Raw genomic sequence first — 13,495 nt, 5'->3', positions numbered from 1 at the left:
TTTTATTGTTGTCTTTTCTTCCTCAGTCATTTGGTTGCCATTTGCAGGTTAAACTTCCTTGAAGTGAAGTAGCCACAATCACTTTCCTTAGGTCACTCTTTAACGTCACTATATTTGAGGCTTCTTCAGCCCAGTAGCACCATCTTCAACATGCTCTTTCCTCTTCTCGGGGTGCTGTATGTAGAGATGAATGTCTCTTGTTGAATGAAAGAACCAGCATTGATTTTGCTGGTGGAATCTCAACTCTTCAACATAAGAAAAAGTTGCGTGGTGCTGGTGTTCGTAAGAGGAGCTAGATGTAAGCACAGCTGTGTTATGGAGGTACTTGGTCTCTCCACCGCTATGATTATGTCTAGCTTTTCATTACAATTAAAAGCCTGATGGTTTTTTTTTGTTTTGTTTTATTTTATTTAAACACTGCCTCCTCCTCCTCTCCCCAACTTCACCAACCTTTATCCAATTCACTTCAAACTTCTGACTATGGAGCACAAAAGAAAAAAATGTTTGGAAAAGCTTGAGTGTGGGAGGGAATCAATCAGAGCATTCATGATTTGATGGTCTTAAAAAAAAAAATCAGATGTTTAACTTTTTGAAAACAGTTCTAATAATTTTGTTTAGAATGTTTTATCTTCATCAGCTTGGCTGAGAACCTCCAATTGTGTGATATTCAACTGGCCTCAATGAGGACCATTGCCTTACTGTTTATGGAAAGATTGAACTACTTTAGGTGATCAAAGTTGTAACTCTAGAAACATGAGTAAATGCGAGTTCATTGACATCTCTCTCTTACTTTCTAGATTAATAATGCTGGTGGGCTAGAGGTGGAAGTGGCTAGGCAGAGCAACGTCAGGAAGGCCACCAGACTGGAAGAGCACAGCTGACCCCACACCAGCTAGGGCAGCTGTTGAGTGAGAAGTATGGAGGAAAGCAGGAATGAGAAGGTGAACCAAGCCCACATTCTCTTCGACAGATTTGTCCAGGCCACAACCTGTAAGGGGACTCTGAAAGCTTTCCAAGAGCTTTGTGACTACCTAGAGCTAAAGCCCAAGGACTATCGTTCTTTCTATCATAAACTCAAGTCCAAGCTCAACTACTGGAAAGCCAAAGCCCTCTGGGCCAAGATAGACAAGAGGGGCACCCACAAAGACTACAAGAAGGGGAAAGCATGCGCCAACACGAAGGTAAGGAAAATGGGTCTCCAAGGAGCTTACACACCTGAGCCAGTAATGATCTGCCTAACTCAATACTATATGTCTGCAGAATATGCAATGGCAGTGCCTGGGTGGGGGAAATCTATTGGGAAAGGTTTGAGGAAATGGAATTTCTTTTTCGAGTAATTGCACATTTCCATTCCACTGTAGGTGTGAGTGTGCCCTGTGCACAGCTGTTGGAAAATTTTTCTCCTTGGTGGTACCCGTCGGGGTGGCTGGAGTGCCTTCTGTCGGTGGTATAAGGGGACAGAGCCACCGCTTCAGTTCCTCCTTACTGATAGTGACAGTAGTTGGAACAATTCAGGCCTGTTAATTCAAATGCTTCCCTCACTCCTTTTCTGTATGTAGATCCTGTTTACTAGTTTTATTATTTATAGTTAGTGTTAGACAACTTGTAGTGCTAGTTTCCATTTTTGGTCTATTTGGACCACTTTTTATCTTCCAGTACTGGAACAGTGCTGCATTCACCAGGGTTTGTCTTGCTGGACCTTCACAAAATCTATGCTGGTCAGCAACCCACACTCAGCCTGTTTGAAATGTTTGGGGGAATCCCATGTTAGTGACAAATGTCACATTTGCAGGTGATTTCAGCTCCATTAAAAAAAATAGGGTGGTGAGGCTTGAGTGCTTGCTTATAGAGGCAGCACTTCGACCCCCATCAGAGTTGTCATGCAGGGAGAGCGCCTCAAGTACATCAGCCTTGGTATGGAGTGCTCTGCCAGAGATGTCTGCAGCTTCTTGGGACTGTACTCCAGGACCAAATAAAAGGTTCAGGCCTTCCTCAGGTTCAGTTCCTCACTCGGCTGTGTCGGTACTGCAGCCAGACAGAGGCACAAACCTGAAGAAGCATTCAGGGGAGAGACAACCCCCCTCTCAGGCAGGCTTGTCACCTCCTAAGAGCGGATCACCATCTTGGGAGCCTGTGCCAGGTCTGAGGCTGTCCCCCTGAAAGGCATTTTCAGAGCCAACAGATGATGCTGATCCCAACAACCCCAGAAGCATATGCAGCCTCAAGAAACGTGCTTAGCCTCACAGTACCGGTATGACCAGCAGGGAAGGTCTTCATCCAGATCCTGCAGTGCTGCTACCCAAGCCTCCATAGAAGTCCATGATGTCTAGAGGAAAGCTTCCCATGATTTCTTTGATACCGCCATGCCCAGGCTCAGGCTACCTCTCACCAGTCACATCTGGATTTGCACCTCTGCTGTCAGAAGCATCTGACTCTTCTTCCTGAGACTTAGAGGTGAGGTCCTCTGTATCCTGCCCCGGACGGGGAACATACCCCCCCATCAGAGTCGTTGGGACCCTGGGCCATGCAGCAGCCCCAGCACTGGAGTCCTCCTAAGGGTCAATGGCCCAGGCAAGGGTAGGGCCCAGGCCCATATCCGTGGCCATTCTGGTGTGTTCCCCCCTCCTAGACCTCCTCTCAATCATCTCACTTGCTGTCATGGAGAGTGCACCAGAGGCATCGGTACAAAAAGCATCATTTCCCCAGTACTGGGACTGGTACCGAGCAGCCAGAAGCCACTCACACCCCCTCCCTGCCGCACACCACAGACCAACTGCTGTTACTTCCTCATCACCAGATGAGGCTGTTGAGCCATTGCCTCTGTACTTCACATTCAGGCAGACGAGATGCACGAAAGCTCTTAAAAGTTAGTGGTTGTCCTGATATCAGTTACCTCAGCCAGGGTGGCTCTACCAGTTAGGCAGACACTCTTCTTCTTTGCCCCCACAGCAAAACAAGCTGAGAGAAGATACTTTGTCCCCTCTAAGGGGTATGAACACTTTTATTCTCATCCCCCTTCTTGCCCCTCATCCCCCCCCAGGTTCTCTTGTGTTGGCAGCTGCCAATGTGTGGGAAAGGCGGGGCCAAAAAGCGTCCACACCGAAAGGTAAAGACTCAAAGAAGCTGGATCTGTTTGGTTGCAAGCTTTATTCTTCAGGAACCCTGCAATTCAGAATTGCAAACCAACATGCTCTCCTGAGTCGATATGACTTCACCCTCTGGAAGAACATTATGAAATTTAAAGACAAGCTACCAGAGGGCTAAAGATATGGACCGTGAATTTGGTAGGGCCCTTTTGGTCAATTTCATGGTCATAAGATTTTAAAAATAATAAATTTTCATGATTTCAGCTATTTAAATCTGAAATTTCACGGTGTTGTAACTGTAGGGGTCCTGACCCAAAACAGGAGTTGTGTGTGTGGGGAGCGGGGGTTGCTAGGTTGTTGTGTGTATGGGGGGGTCACGGTATTGCTACCCTTACTTTTACTCTGCTGCTGGCAGCGGTGCTGCCTTCAGAGCTGGGCAGCTGGAGAGTGGCAGCTCCGGACCGGGAGCCCACCTCTGAAGGCAGAGCCACTGCCAGCAGCAGCGCAGATGTCAGGATGGCATGGTATGGTATTGCTACCCTTACTTCTGCGCTGCTGCTGGCGGGGTGCTGCCTTCAGAGTTGCGTGCCTGGCCTGCCGCTCTCCAGCCGCCCAGCTCTAAAGTCAGTGCAGAAGTAAGGGTGACAATATCACGACCGCCCTAAAATAACCCAGTGACCCCCTGCAACTCCCTCTTGGGTCAGGAACCCCCAATTTAAGAAACACTGGTCTCCCCTGTGAAATCTACATAGTACAGTATAGGGTAAAAGCACACAAAAGGCCAGATTTCACGGTCTGTGACGCATTTTTCATGGCCGTGAATTTGGTAGGGCTCTAGCTATAGACAAGAATTTGCAGTAATGGCTGAAGAGGTTAAACTGGTTGCTAGGACATAGTTTGGATAGCACAGACTTGGTTGCTCAAACCGTGGCATCAGCTATTACTATGAGAAGGTGTTCATGGTTGCAGTTGTCTGGGCTACCTCTAGAGCAGTGGTCTCCAAAGTTTTTTGATCGTGCACCCCTATCAGTAACAATTTTTTGAGCACGCACCCCCAATATATATATATTTACTTATGTATAAATTATAAACATTACTACTGTACTAATATATTATGTACATTATAAAACATACACAAAAAATAGAAATTAAAAAAGGATGAGAGATTAAATAAACAATATTTTTAAAATAATTTTGTATTTTATTTATTAATGGTACAAAAAACCTTTTTGCTTTCACACAAAAAAATTAATAATAATTTGTAGTGAGAGCAATGTGATTGAATATGCTTCATTATTTCTGAAAATCTTGGTTTAACACTTTGTGATACAGCAATTCGAAGATCTGGGTTAGGGTGTAGGAGGACGCTCAGGTGGGGTGCGGGGTCTGGGAGGGAGTTAGGGTGCAGGAGGGTGCTCAGGAGGAGGCTCAGGGCTGGGGCAGGCAGGAGGTGCAGAGCACTTACCTGGGGCAGCTCCTGTTTGGTGCGGGGGGTGTGCAGGTAGTGCAGCGCAGCACCGCTCCCATGGCTACCCCACCCCCCAGGCAGGCAGGGCCACCCGGAATGCAGGGGCTTTAGGCGCTGCAGGGCCCTGGGCTAAGGAGGCCCCGGGGCCCCGGCTTGCAGCTCTAAAGCTCCTTTCAGAATGCGGCCCTGCGAGCATGGGCCGGAGGACTCAGGAGGAGCAGGGGCAGCTGCGCAGCCAGCGGCCAGAGAGAAGTGGTGCTTTCCCCTTCAAAGCACCGCTTCTCTCCTGCTGGCTTCGAAGGGGAAAGCGCTGCTTCTTTCCGGCTGCTGGCTGCGTGGCTGCCCCTGCTCCTCCACGGCCCGGAGGACTCAGGGCCGCATTCCAAAAGGGGCTTTAGAGCTGCAGGCCAGGGCCCCCTTAGCCCAGGGCCCTGCAGCCCCTAAAGCCCCTGCGTTTCGGGTGGCCCTGCCTGGCCGGGGAGGGCAGCTTCCCCGCTCGCTCGCTCCTCTGGCTGCCCCCCCCCCCTTTTTTTCTCCGGTGGTGCTCCTCCCGCCGTGCCCCCCAATGGATCGTCTTGCGCGCACCTCACTTTGGAGACCACTGCTCTAGAGGTCCAATAGACTATCCAGGACTTTAAAGGAAGGTAATAAGACCCCTCCCTCTTTTCAGAGAAAACAGACGACAAGTTTCAGAGCCTTAAGAATTCCATGGCAACATTCAAATCCCTTGGGATGCATACTCCAGCAGTAAAAAGAAAGCAGTTTCATCCGCAGCAGCCATACAGACACCAGGGGTTTGCTTCCCCAATCCCAAGATCCACTAAGGAAAAAGAGATGAGATTATAGGAGATGCCCTCTGCTGCCCTCCTTTTCAGCATCAGTAGGACCATCCTGTCCAGCCACTTCATCCAAGCAGGCATTTTGATGGGTTTGTCAAGGGGAGTGTACTAGTCACCATAGCTCTTATCTGTTCTCCAGTGTTCGTTTATCAATCACTAAGGCTGCGTGTCTGTCGCGGAAGTCACGGATTCTGTGATTTTTCCACAACCTCCATGACTTCTGCAGTGGCCAGTGTGGCTGTCCCCAGGGCTACCCAAGCAGCTGGCCTTGGGGACAGCAAACCAGTTGCTGCTGGAACGGCCCCGGCTGCTGGCCCCGGGGACCGCCTGAGCAGTGGCTGGTGCGGCTGGCCCTGGCAACCGCCTGAGCAGCAGTCCGGGGCTGGCTGAAACAGTGGCCCCAAGGACAGTGACCCCTGACTACAGGCCCCGGGGCCTGTTCAAGCAATGGCCAATGAGGCTGGCTGTGGGAACCACCTGAGCAGTGGTCCGGGGATGGCTGGAGCAACGTCCCCAGGGACAGCCACACCAGCCACTGTTCGGTGGCTGCTGGCCCTGGGGACAGCCTAAGCAGCAGCCGGTGCTGGCCCTGGGGCCCCCCATCTAAGATTTAGTCAGGGGTATTTATAGTAAAGCTAATAGACAGGTCATGGGCCCTGATTTTTTGTTTGTCTGAGATCTGTCCATGACTTTTACTAGAACTATCCATGACTAAAGCATAGTCTTACCAATCGCTTATCGCACTTCCTAGGTATTTGGACCTACATAACTTCAGGCTGGTGATGGGTCTTAAGCATGGTGGAATTGGGGTATGCCATCCAGTTCAGTTCTACCCACTCTCCCTGCACCCTCTCTTCCCTGTCTCTCTTCAGGAATCACTCTCATGAGATTGTCTTTCAACCGAGGTCTAATAACTTCTTCAGGCAGGGGCCATAGAGGAAGTTCCATTGTACCTTGGGGGAAAAGCTTCTATTCCTGCTATTTCCTGATCTTTCCTCCTCCCCTCCTCCCCGTGCCCCCCAAGACAAAAGGGGTCTCAGACCTATTTTAGACCTAAGGAAGTTAAACTAATTCCTGAAAAAAATAAAATTCCAGATTGTTACCCTAGCTGCAGTTATTCCTTTCCTGGAACAGGGGGATTGGGATGCTTACTTCCATGTCACAATACATCACAACCATCAGAAGTATCTCAGATTCATGGTGAATGGCTGCTATGGTATTATCAGTTCATAGTGCTTCTGTTCGATCTGTCAGCTGCTCCTCGAGTGTTCATGAAGTGCATGGCAGTTGTAGCAGCACACCTAATAAAATTAGATGTCCATGTATTCCTGTACCTGGATGACTGGTTGATCAGAAGTCAGTCCAAGGCTCAAGTCCTATCCAGAATATCAACTGTCCTGTCCATGTTCGACGCACTGGGGCTTCTCATAAATAGAGACAAATCAATCCTAAAACCAGGACAGACAATAAAATTTACCAGGGCAGTCTTAAACTCCATGAACTCCAAGGCCTTTCTGCCCCAAGCCAGGTTTGAAACTTTCAGGGACTTAGTGCTGCAAATGAGAGCATTCCCTTTCACATTAGTATGCAGCTGCCTCAATCTCCTTGGTCACATGGCAGTATGTAGTTCATCATGCCAGATTACACCTCAGAAAGCTGCAAACATGGCTTGCATCAGTTTATGCTCCAATTTGTCACCATTTAGAGAAACTGGTTTGAGTGCCAACATTAATTTTGTCATCTCTCAACTGGTGGATGAACCCTCTGAAAGAGTGTATAATGGTTCCCTTACTCCCCCTCACTACCAAACCTCACTCACTCACAGATGTGACTTTTCTGAGCTGGGGAGCTCATGGATGGTCCCTGGAGAGTTAAGGTCTTTGTCTCAAGATTTAGAGACTCTATAAATGTCAGGGAGTTAAGAATGGTATGTCTAGTCTGCTTGGCCTTCCACCCCCACGTAGCTGTGAAAAAATTTGTTAATTCTGACAGTTTGGTGACCATGTTTTACATAAACAAATAAGAAGGGGCATGGTTGAACCAACTGAGCCAGGAGGCAGTTTGCCTCTGGGACTTGTGTATAACCAACTCAATTAATCTCAGAGCTGTGTATTTTCCAGAGAAACTAAACACATTAGCGGATCAGCTGAGCAGATCCATCTCCAATTACCAGGAGTGGTCATTACGTCCAGATGTGGCTAGGTTCATCTTCCAACTGTGGGGGACTCCCCAAGTGGACCTGTTTTCAACAAGAACCAACAAAAAATATTAGTTTTGCCCCCAAGGAGGACTCAGCGCCTTTCTCCTATCCAGGAAGAAATCTTTCCTATATTCTTTCCCTCCAATTCCCTTTGTCTTCTCGGCGTGACCTCATCAGCACTGAGTCGAGCCTGCTATCCTTGTCTGTCGAGCCTTCCCGTCTCTCCTGTTGGATCCAGATGTAATTTCCAAGGACCATGGATGTCTGCTCCAACCCAACCTCTGTGCTCTCTGTCTGTCAGTGTGGATGCTTCATGGCTGACATGCTTTGAGAAATCCTGCTCAAAGGACATTCAGAAAGTGTTTGTTTCTGAATAGCAAAAACCCCTCAACTAGGAATACTTACCTGGCTAAGTGGAAGTGCTGCTCCACCTGGTCTCTTGCGGAAGGTGTATCTCCAGAGGAGGCACCCTTGGGCCTTCTGCTGGACTATCTGCTAATTCTACAACAGTGTTTGGCTATTAGCTCTATAAGAGTGCATCTCAGCAGCTATTTCGGCCTTCCATTTCTTGGTGGATGATAGATCCCTTTTTTCAAACCCCATTGTCACCCAGTTCCTAAAGGGCTTGGTCCAATTATACCCACATGTGAGACGCCATCCCTCCTTGGGATCTGAGCTTAGTTCTAGAAAAATTGAAGGGACCTCTCTTTGAGCCACTGGCAACTTGATCTCTCCTTCGTTTTTCCATGAAGGTAGCATTTGTAGTGGCAATTACTTCAGCCAGAAGAGTGGGCAATTTGAGAGTTCCAGTGTCGTAGCCCACTTACACAGTTTTCCATAAGGATAAAGTTTATCTCCACCCTCACCCTACATTTCTTACAAAAGTAGTCCCTTATTTTTCGTGTTAACCAAGCAATCTACTTGCCCATGTTCTGTCTGAAATTGCATGCACATAGGGTTTTCATTCCACACTTTTGCTTCTCATTATGCCGTTTCCCATCAGTCCAGAGACAATGGCAGTTTCGGACAGGTTGTCGTACTATCTCTGTTCTGGTAGACACCAAACCCACCTTCATGCATGTTTTCTTTTCAGTCACCTAAAGTGGAATGGACCTGTGCAATCACTTGAAGAAGAAACTGGCTACCTACCTATTTGTGACTGTTATTCTTCGAGATGTGATGCACATGTCCATTCCACAATCCATTCTCCTTTCCCTCTCTATCAAAGGAACTGAGGGAGGGTTGAAGGTTGGCTTCGTCCTCTTATACCAGCACACAATAGCATGTGGCAGCTGACGACTCCAGCCACCTCAGCAGGCACCACTGAGAGGAGAAAAGTGCATGAAGTGTGCATGCACCTACAGAGGAACAGATATGTGCAACATGTCTCGAAGAATAACAGTTATGGAAAGGTAGGTAACTGTTTTATGCCATCACTCTCAGTATGGTGACAGACCGAGATAATTTTACAGTTCTACATCTATGTTCTATGTGCTTACAATTCTACAATACAGCATATACCAACTTTTTAAGATGAATTACTTACAATGAGGAGTTTCTGCTCTAAGTCTGAACAGAATTCATTAAACAGAGTTGTAAGGAAGAGAAAATCACATGCTGTGCTATGTTTTTCCTCTAGCAATTAAGCTCACACACTGCAGTTATCTGGTTATCTGCATAGAATAATTTTTCAGTAATTATACATTTAAATATACTCGTGAGTTATTTTTTTGTAAGTGATCACCCAGTTTCTTTTAAAAAGGAAGGTGAGAGAGAGGGGAGTATGATACCATTAAGAAACTCAAGAAATTAGAGTGGGAGTATGTCTTGCTTCTCCCACCAGGAGTGAGATGTTGTTCATTGCTATATATTCACCTTCCCCAAGGAAGCAAATGTCTTGATTAATTCCTGTATTACAGAAACTGAAATGGAAGTAATTTCTGTTAATGTGCAGTCAATGACCTGTAATCTAGATGACTGAATTTTAATCACCACTTGGATATTAGAAGGTTATTTTAGTTTCTTCCTTGTTTGTTTATTCAATTCTGTTTTTATAGGTTGGTAACTAAAGGCTACAATATGAAATATTTACTGCTAATGGTGTTATGTTCTTGAAGACCTATGCACAGCTTTCTAAGATTTGCTGCATGCCTTTAAACAGATATCCCATGTTGGGCTGTTTGTGTGTAGAGAAACGCAATGCACATATGAGCTTTTACTTTTACCTAGTTTCTCTAATGCTGTTTATTACTTGTCTCAGATTCTGGTTGAATCACCCATTAAGATTTTTTTTATATGACTTCTGAGAAATGACCTTGGTTGTACTATAAATAGCGCTTATATCATTTGGCTTAATGAACGCTTATGTTACTTGTTCACTTTTATATTTTTTTATATTCCTGCTTTTAAACACAATTTGCAGACAACTAGTTAAAAACACACACACACAAAATTTAAATGGTGGAAAAAACTACACTGAAGTTTCCCTTAAGGGCTAAGATTTTACATATGTTAAGTCAGGACATTTATCTATCATTTCTACAATAACTTCAGTTCTGTCATATTGTGCACACACATTAGACCAATTTTTAGGACGGTTTCAGAACATTCAAATTGGGGTGAAATTGAGGGGTTGAAGTAATCAGAAGCCTTGGTGCTGTGAAACTGGAGAGGGGTGCTAATCCTGTGAATCTCAGCTTTAGCTCTGCAGTCTTAAGAGCGGTGTTGGACTGAAGCCCAAAACTCTGCAGGTGTGTGAGTCCGGTCATTGCAGAATGTTGGCTATATGCAGCTAACCAGAAAATTAGGGTTATAGAGTATTAAAGCAGAAGAGTTGCACATGGTGTTTTGCTCAAACTTGAACACAAACACTATGGCATAAGCATTAAAAATGTAATGTCATGGAGTTAATTCACTGTGCGAACCACTGCTCGGAATGTCTTTACTCTTGTTCCTGAAAAATCTCAGCTATAGGGTATTTTTGAGGGGGAAGTTGCGTATAATGCACACAGCTGTTGCAGCTATTGATCCTAATTCCCACCTCAAGTTTAGAACTTGTCATTGTCTCCAGTTGTAGAGCTTCAGCTAAATTACTGTTGGCACCTCCTTATAAATCCAATACATAGTGCTTTGAGTTCTGAACATTCTTACAGGCGAGCCAGTTTTTGCATGAGGCCTCGACCTGGAAAGGGGTTGGAAGTGTGAAGAGAGATGATCAGTTTAAAAACAATTGTTTAAATATCTGTGGGATCCCTGAATGACTCTTAGCTCAGTAGTAATATTTTTTAGTAAGTCATCCTGTGGAGGCACAAGAATGGACATCCATTAGTATATTATTAGATGCCTTACATGCTACATCCAGAATAAATGCTTAAGTATGGCCTAAACTTGCATTTGAAGAAAGAATGAGAAGTAGAATTTAAGAAAAATAGATCTTGACCTTACTAGGACAAAATCATTGATAATTAATAAACAGGAACATTCTGTGGACCTGAATTTATAAGCTGTCCAGTATAAAATAATTCAATTACTCTCTTGGAGCCTATCATGACTACTTCACATTGGGAGTGTCATCAGAAAAATAAAAGTTGGCTGTGTAAATGTGGCCTTGATGCTTATATCATATTTAGTCCTCTTTGGGGATGTGATTGCGAAAAAAAATTGTGGTAATTAACTGTATAAAGATGCAGCTGTTCAGCTACTAGGTAATACTTATCCTCTTTGTAACCTTGACAGATGGAAGAAAAGTTTTTGAGAATTGTATTATCAGCAAAGAGATCAATAACAAATGGGAAAAAACTCACCAGATCCTTCTGATGTAGGACTTTTTGCAAGTGCTTAATAGAGGGGAAATAATCTTTCAAGGAGTGAGTTGAAAGTTTGACTTAATCTGGAACCTTTTTTGGAATCGTATTGTAAATCACTTATGTTTCAGCTGGCCTTCTTTCTGGCGGCCTGAATTGTTTATTTGATGGGTCTTTTGGTCTGGGAACCTGTTGTGGTGCCCTTCTCTTTTTGGTTTCATAGTTTCAGATTATATCTAAGATCTTTGCCTGAAGATTAATTGTAATGATTGACCAGTGGGACCTCAAACAGCTTCATGTTTTGGGAGATACCATCATGACTACTTCACATTGGGAGTGTCATCAGAAAAATAAAAGTTGTCTATATAAATGTGGCCTTGATGTTCATGTTTTGGGAGAGACTATTTAATCAGCAACTGGGGCTCTGATCAATCTCTAGCACGTTTAAGAGCTGCTCAAGGAGTATAGGAGATATCCAGCCCAGAGGCCCCAGTAAGGCCTGGGAAAATGTTTATGTAGCAGCCTAAAATGTATGTCTGAATCTGGGCTGTTCACACCTCATTGAGGTATAAAGTGTGTAGGATCACTGACTCTATCAAGTGTTTTTTGTACTCAACAGAACTCAATTCCTGTTGTGACAGATTGCCAGCTATGATGGGTTCCGCGCTTTCTCTTCATGTGGGGGTGTTCAGGGCGCCATTTCTCGCCCCTGATTTGGGGTATTAACTGTCCCACTAGTATCCCAGAGAAGGGGAGTGGAGAGGGAGGGACCCGGGCCCGCCCTCTACTCCTGGTCCCAGCCCAGGGGCCCTAGGGATAGCAGCAAACCACTTGAACTAGCGATTCCTTCCCCTGGGCTACTTCCCTCTCCGGCCCTTCAGCTTGTGGGGCTTCCTGTCCTCTCTCTGCTTGGGCAAGGTTTCTCTCAACCCTTTGTGTCTGTGGAGTTCCTCAGCTCTGTACAAGCTGGGTTTCCCTTTACCTAGGGTCTTGGTCTTCTGGCCCGCCACAGCACTTTTCCAAACTCTCCACTGCTTCCTTCAAACTGCTCTCTGCTCCAATACCAAACCACTCTGCTTCAACTCCTCCAACTGTCTTTTTATCAGGGGCTTCAGGGGCTCTAATTGGCTTAATTGGCTTCAGGTGCTCTAATAAAACTGTAGCAGCCCCTCTTCCCTCTACAGGGAATAAGGCTCTCCTCATCCTGGGGCTTACATATCTCCCATCTATCACTCTCCTGCTGCCCTCTGGCCATGCTGTATCACACTGTTTTCAGGCAGAAAAATATGATAAAGGTGGACTGTTTACTACAAATCACCTTGTGAGCCATTTGGGCTAGTTTGCAGGGTTTCTCGTAGGCCGTAGGATTGCACTCTGGGTAAGTAATGCCAATATGCCATCTTGGGTTTTTTTTTTTTTTTAATCCTACTAAGACATTATGGTGCTCTCGCTATTCAAAGATATCTGGCTTTGTAATTATGTTCAGGTTACTAGTTACTTTCCTTCAGTACTAATAGTGCTTGTGGGTGGAGCGAAGAATGAGGTGGGAGGAAGAGAGAACACACAGCAGAAATAGACTTGAAGGGAAATGTGTCCTGCTAGAAATTGTCTCTTCAGTTAGAGAAGAGCTGTGTCTATGCTAAATTTTGTTTCCTAAAACTTCCCACAGTTGCTGCTTTGATGGTGGCAATGGTAGGAATGGTAAAGTAACCACAAATCTGCATTTTTACTGCAGTGTTGTCCCGTGCTGCTCGGAATGGATCTCAATGAGCTACTGGTTAAAATACCCCAGCTCCTGAGTCTTGCCTACCCTAGTACTCTCACCATTGCTGTCACTGGTGCAGTTCCACAACTGTGGGAAATTTTAAGGAAAAAGCCTCATGTAGGCAAGGCCATTGGTAGTTGCCCCCTAAATGGCCAATTCAGGCTTTGGGAAGTAAAAATAGTAAGAGAAAATGGCTAAATTACTGCTCTAAGGAGAGAAATTAACACAAACTGGGCCAGGATCCTTGCTTTAATTCAGGCCGTAGTAACTGCATTAACAGACTAGTGACAGAGCACGCAGGTGACATCAAAAGGGTTTGTGTCTGGTGAAATCC

The 13,495-nt window shown here is 45.6% G+C and overlaps 1 protein-coding gene across 4 annotated transcripts in view; it reads left to right on the top strand.

Annotated features, from left to right (window-relative positions):
• Positions 1–13,495, top strand: part of MICAL3 (microtubule associated monooxygenase, calponin and LIM domain containing 3) — a 192,397-nt gene that overhangs the window by 28,830 nt on the left and 150,072 nt on the right. For all 4 annotated transcript variants that reach the window (XM_054035642.1, XM_054035632.1, XM_054035651.1 and 1 more), the window contains exon 2: positions 798–1,181. In XM_054035642.1, the coding sequence (XP_053891617.1) occupies positions 918–1,181 (264 nt within the window). In that variant the 5' untranslated portion in view covers positions 798–917. The remainder of the gene's footprint in view (positions 1–797; positions 1,182–13,495) is intronic.

The sequence above is a fragment of the Malaclemys terrapin genome, chromosome 1 (genome assembly GCF_027887155.1).
Source record: "Malaclemys terrapin pileata isolate rMalTer1 chromosome 1, rMalTer1.hap1, whole genome shotgun sequence".
NCBI lineage: Eukaryota > Metazoa > Chordata > Testudines > Emydidae > Malaclemys > Malaclemys terrapin.
This window is presented reverse-complemented; position numbering and strand designations above follow the sequence as displayed.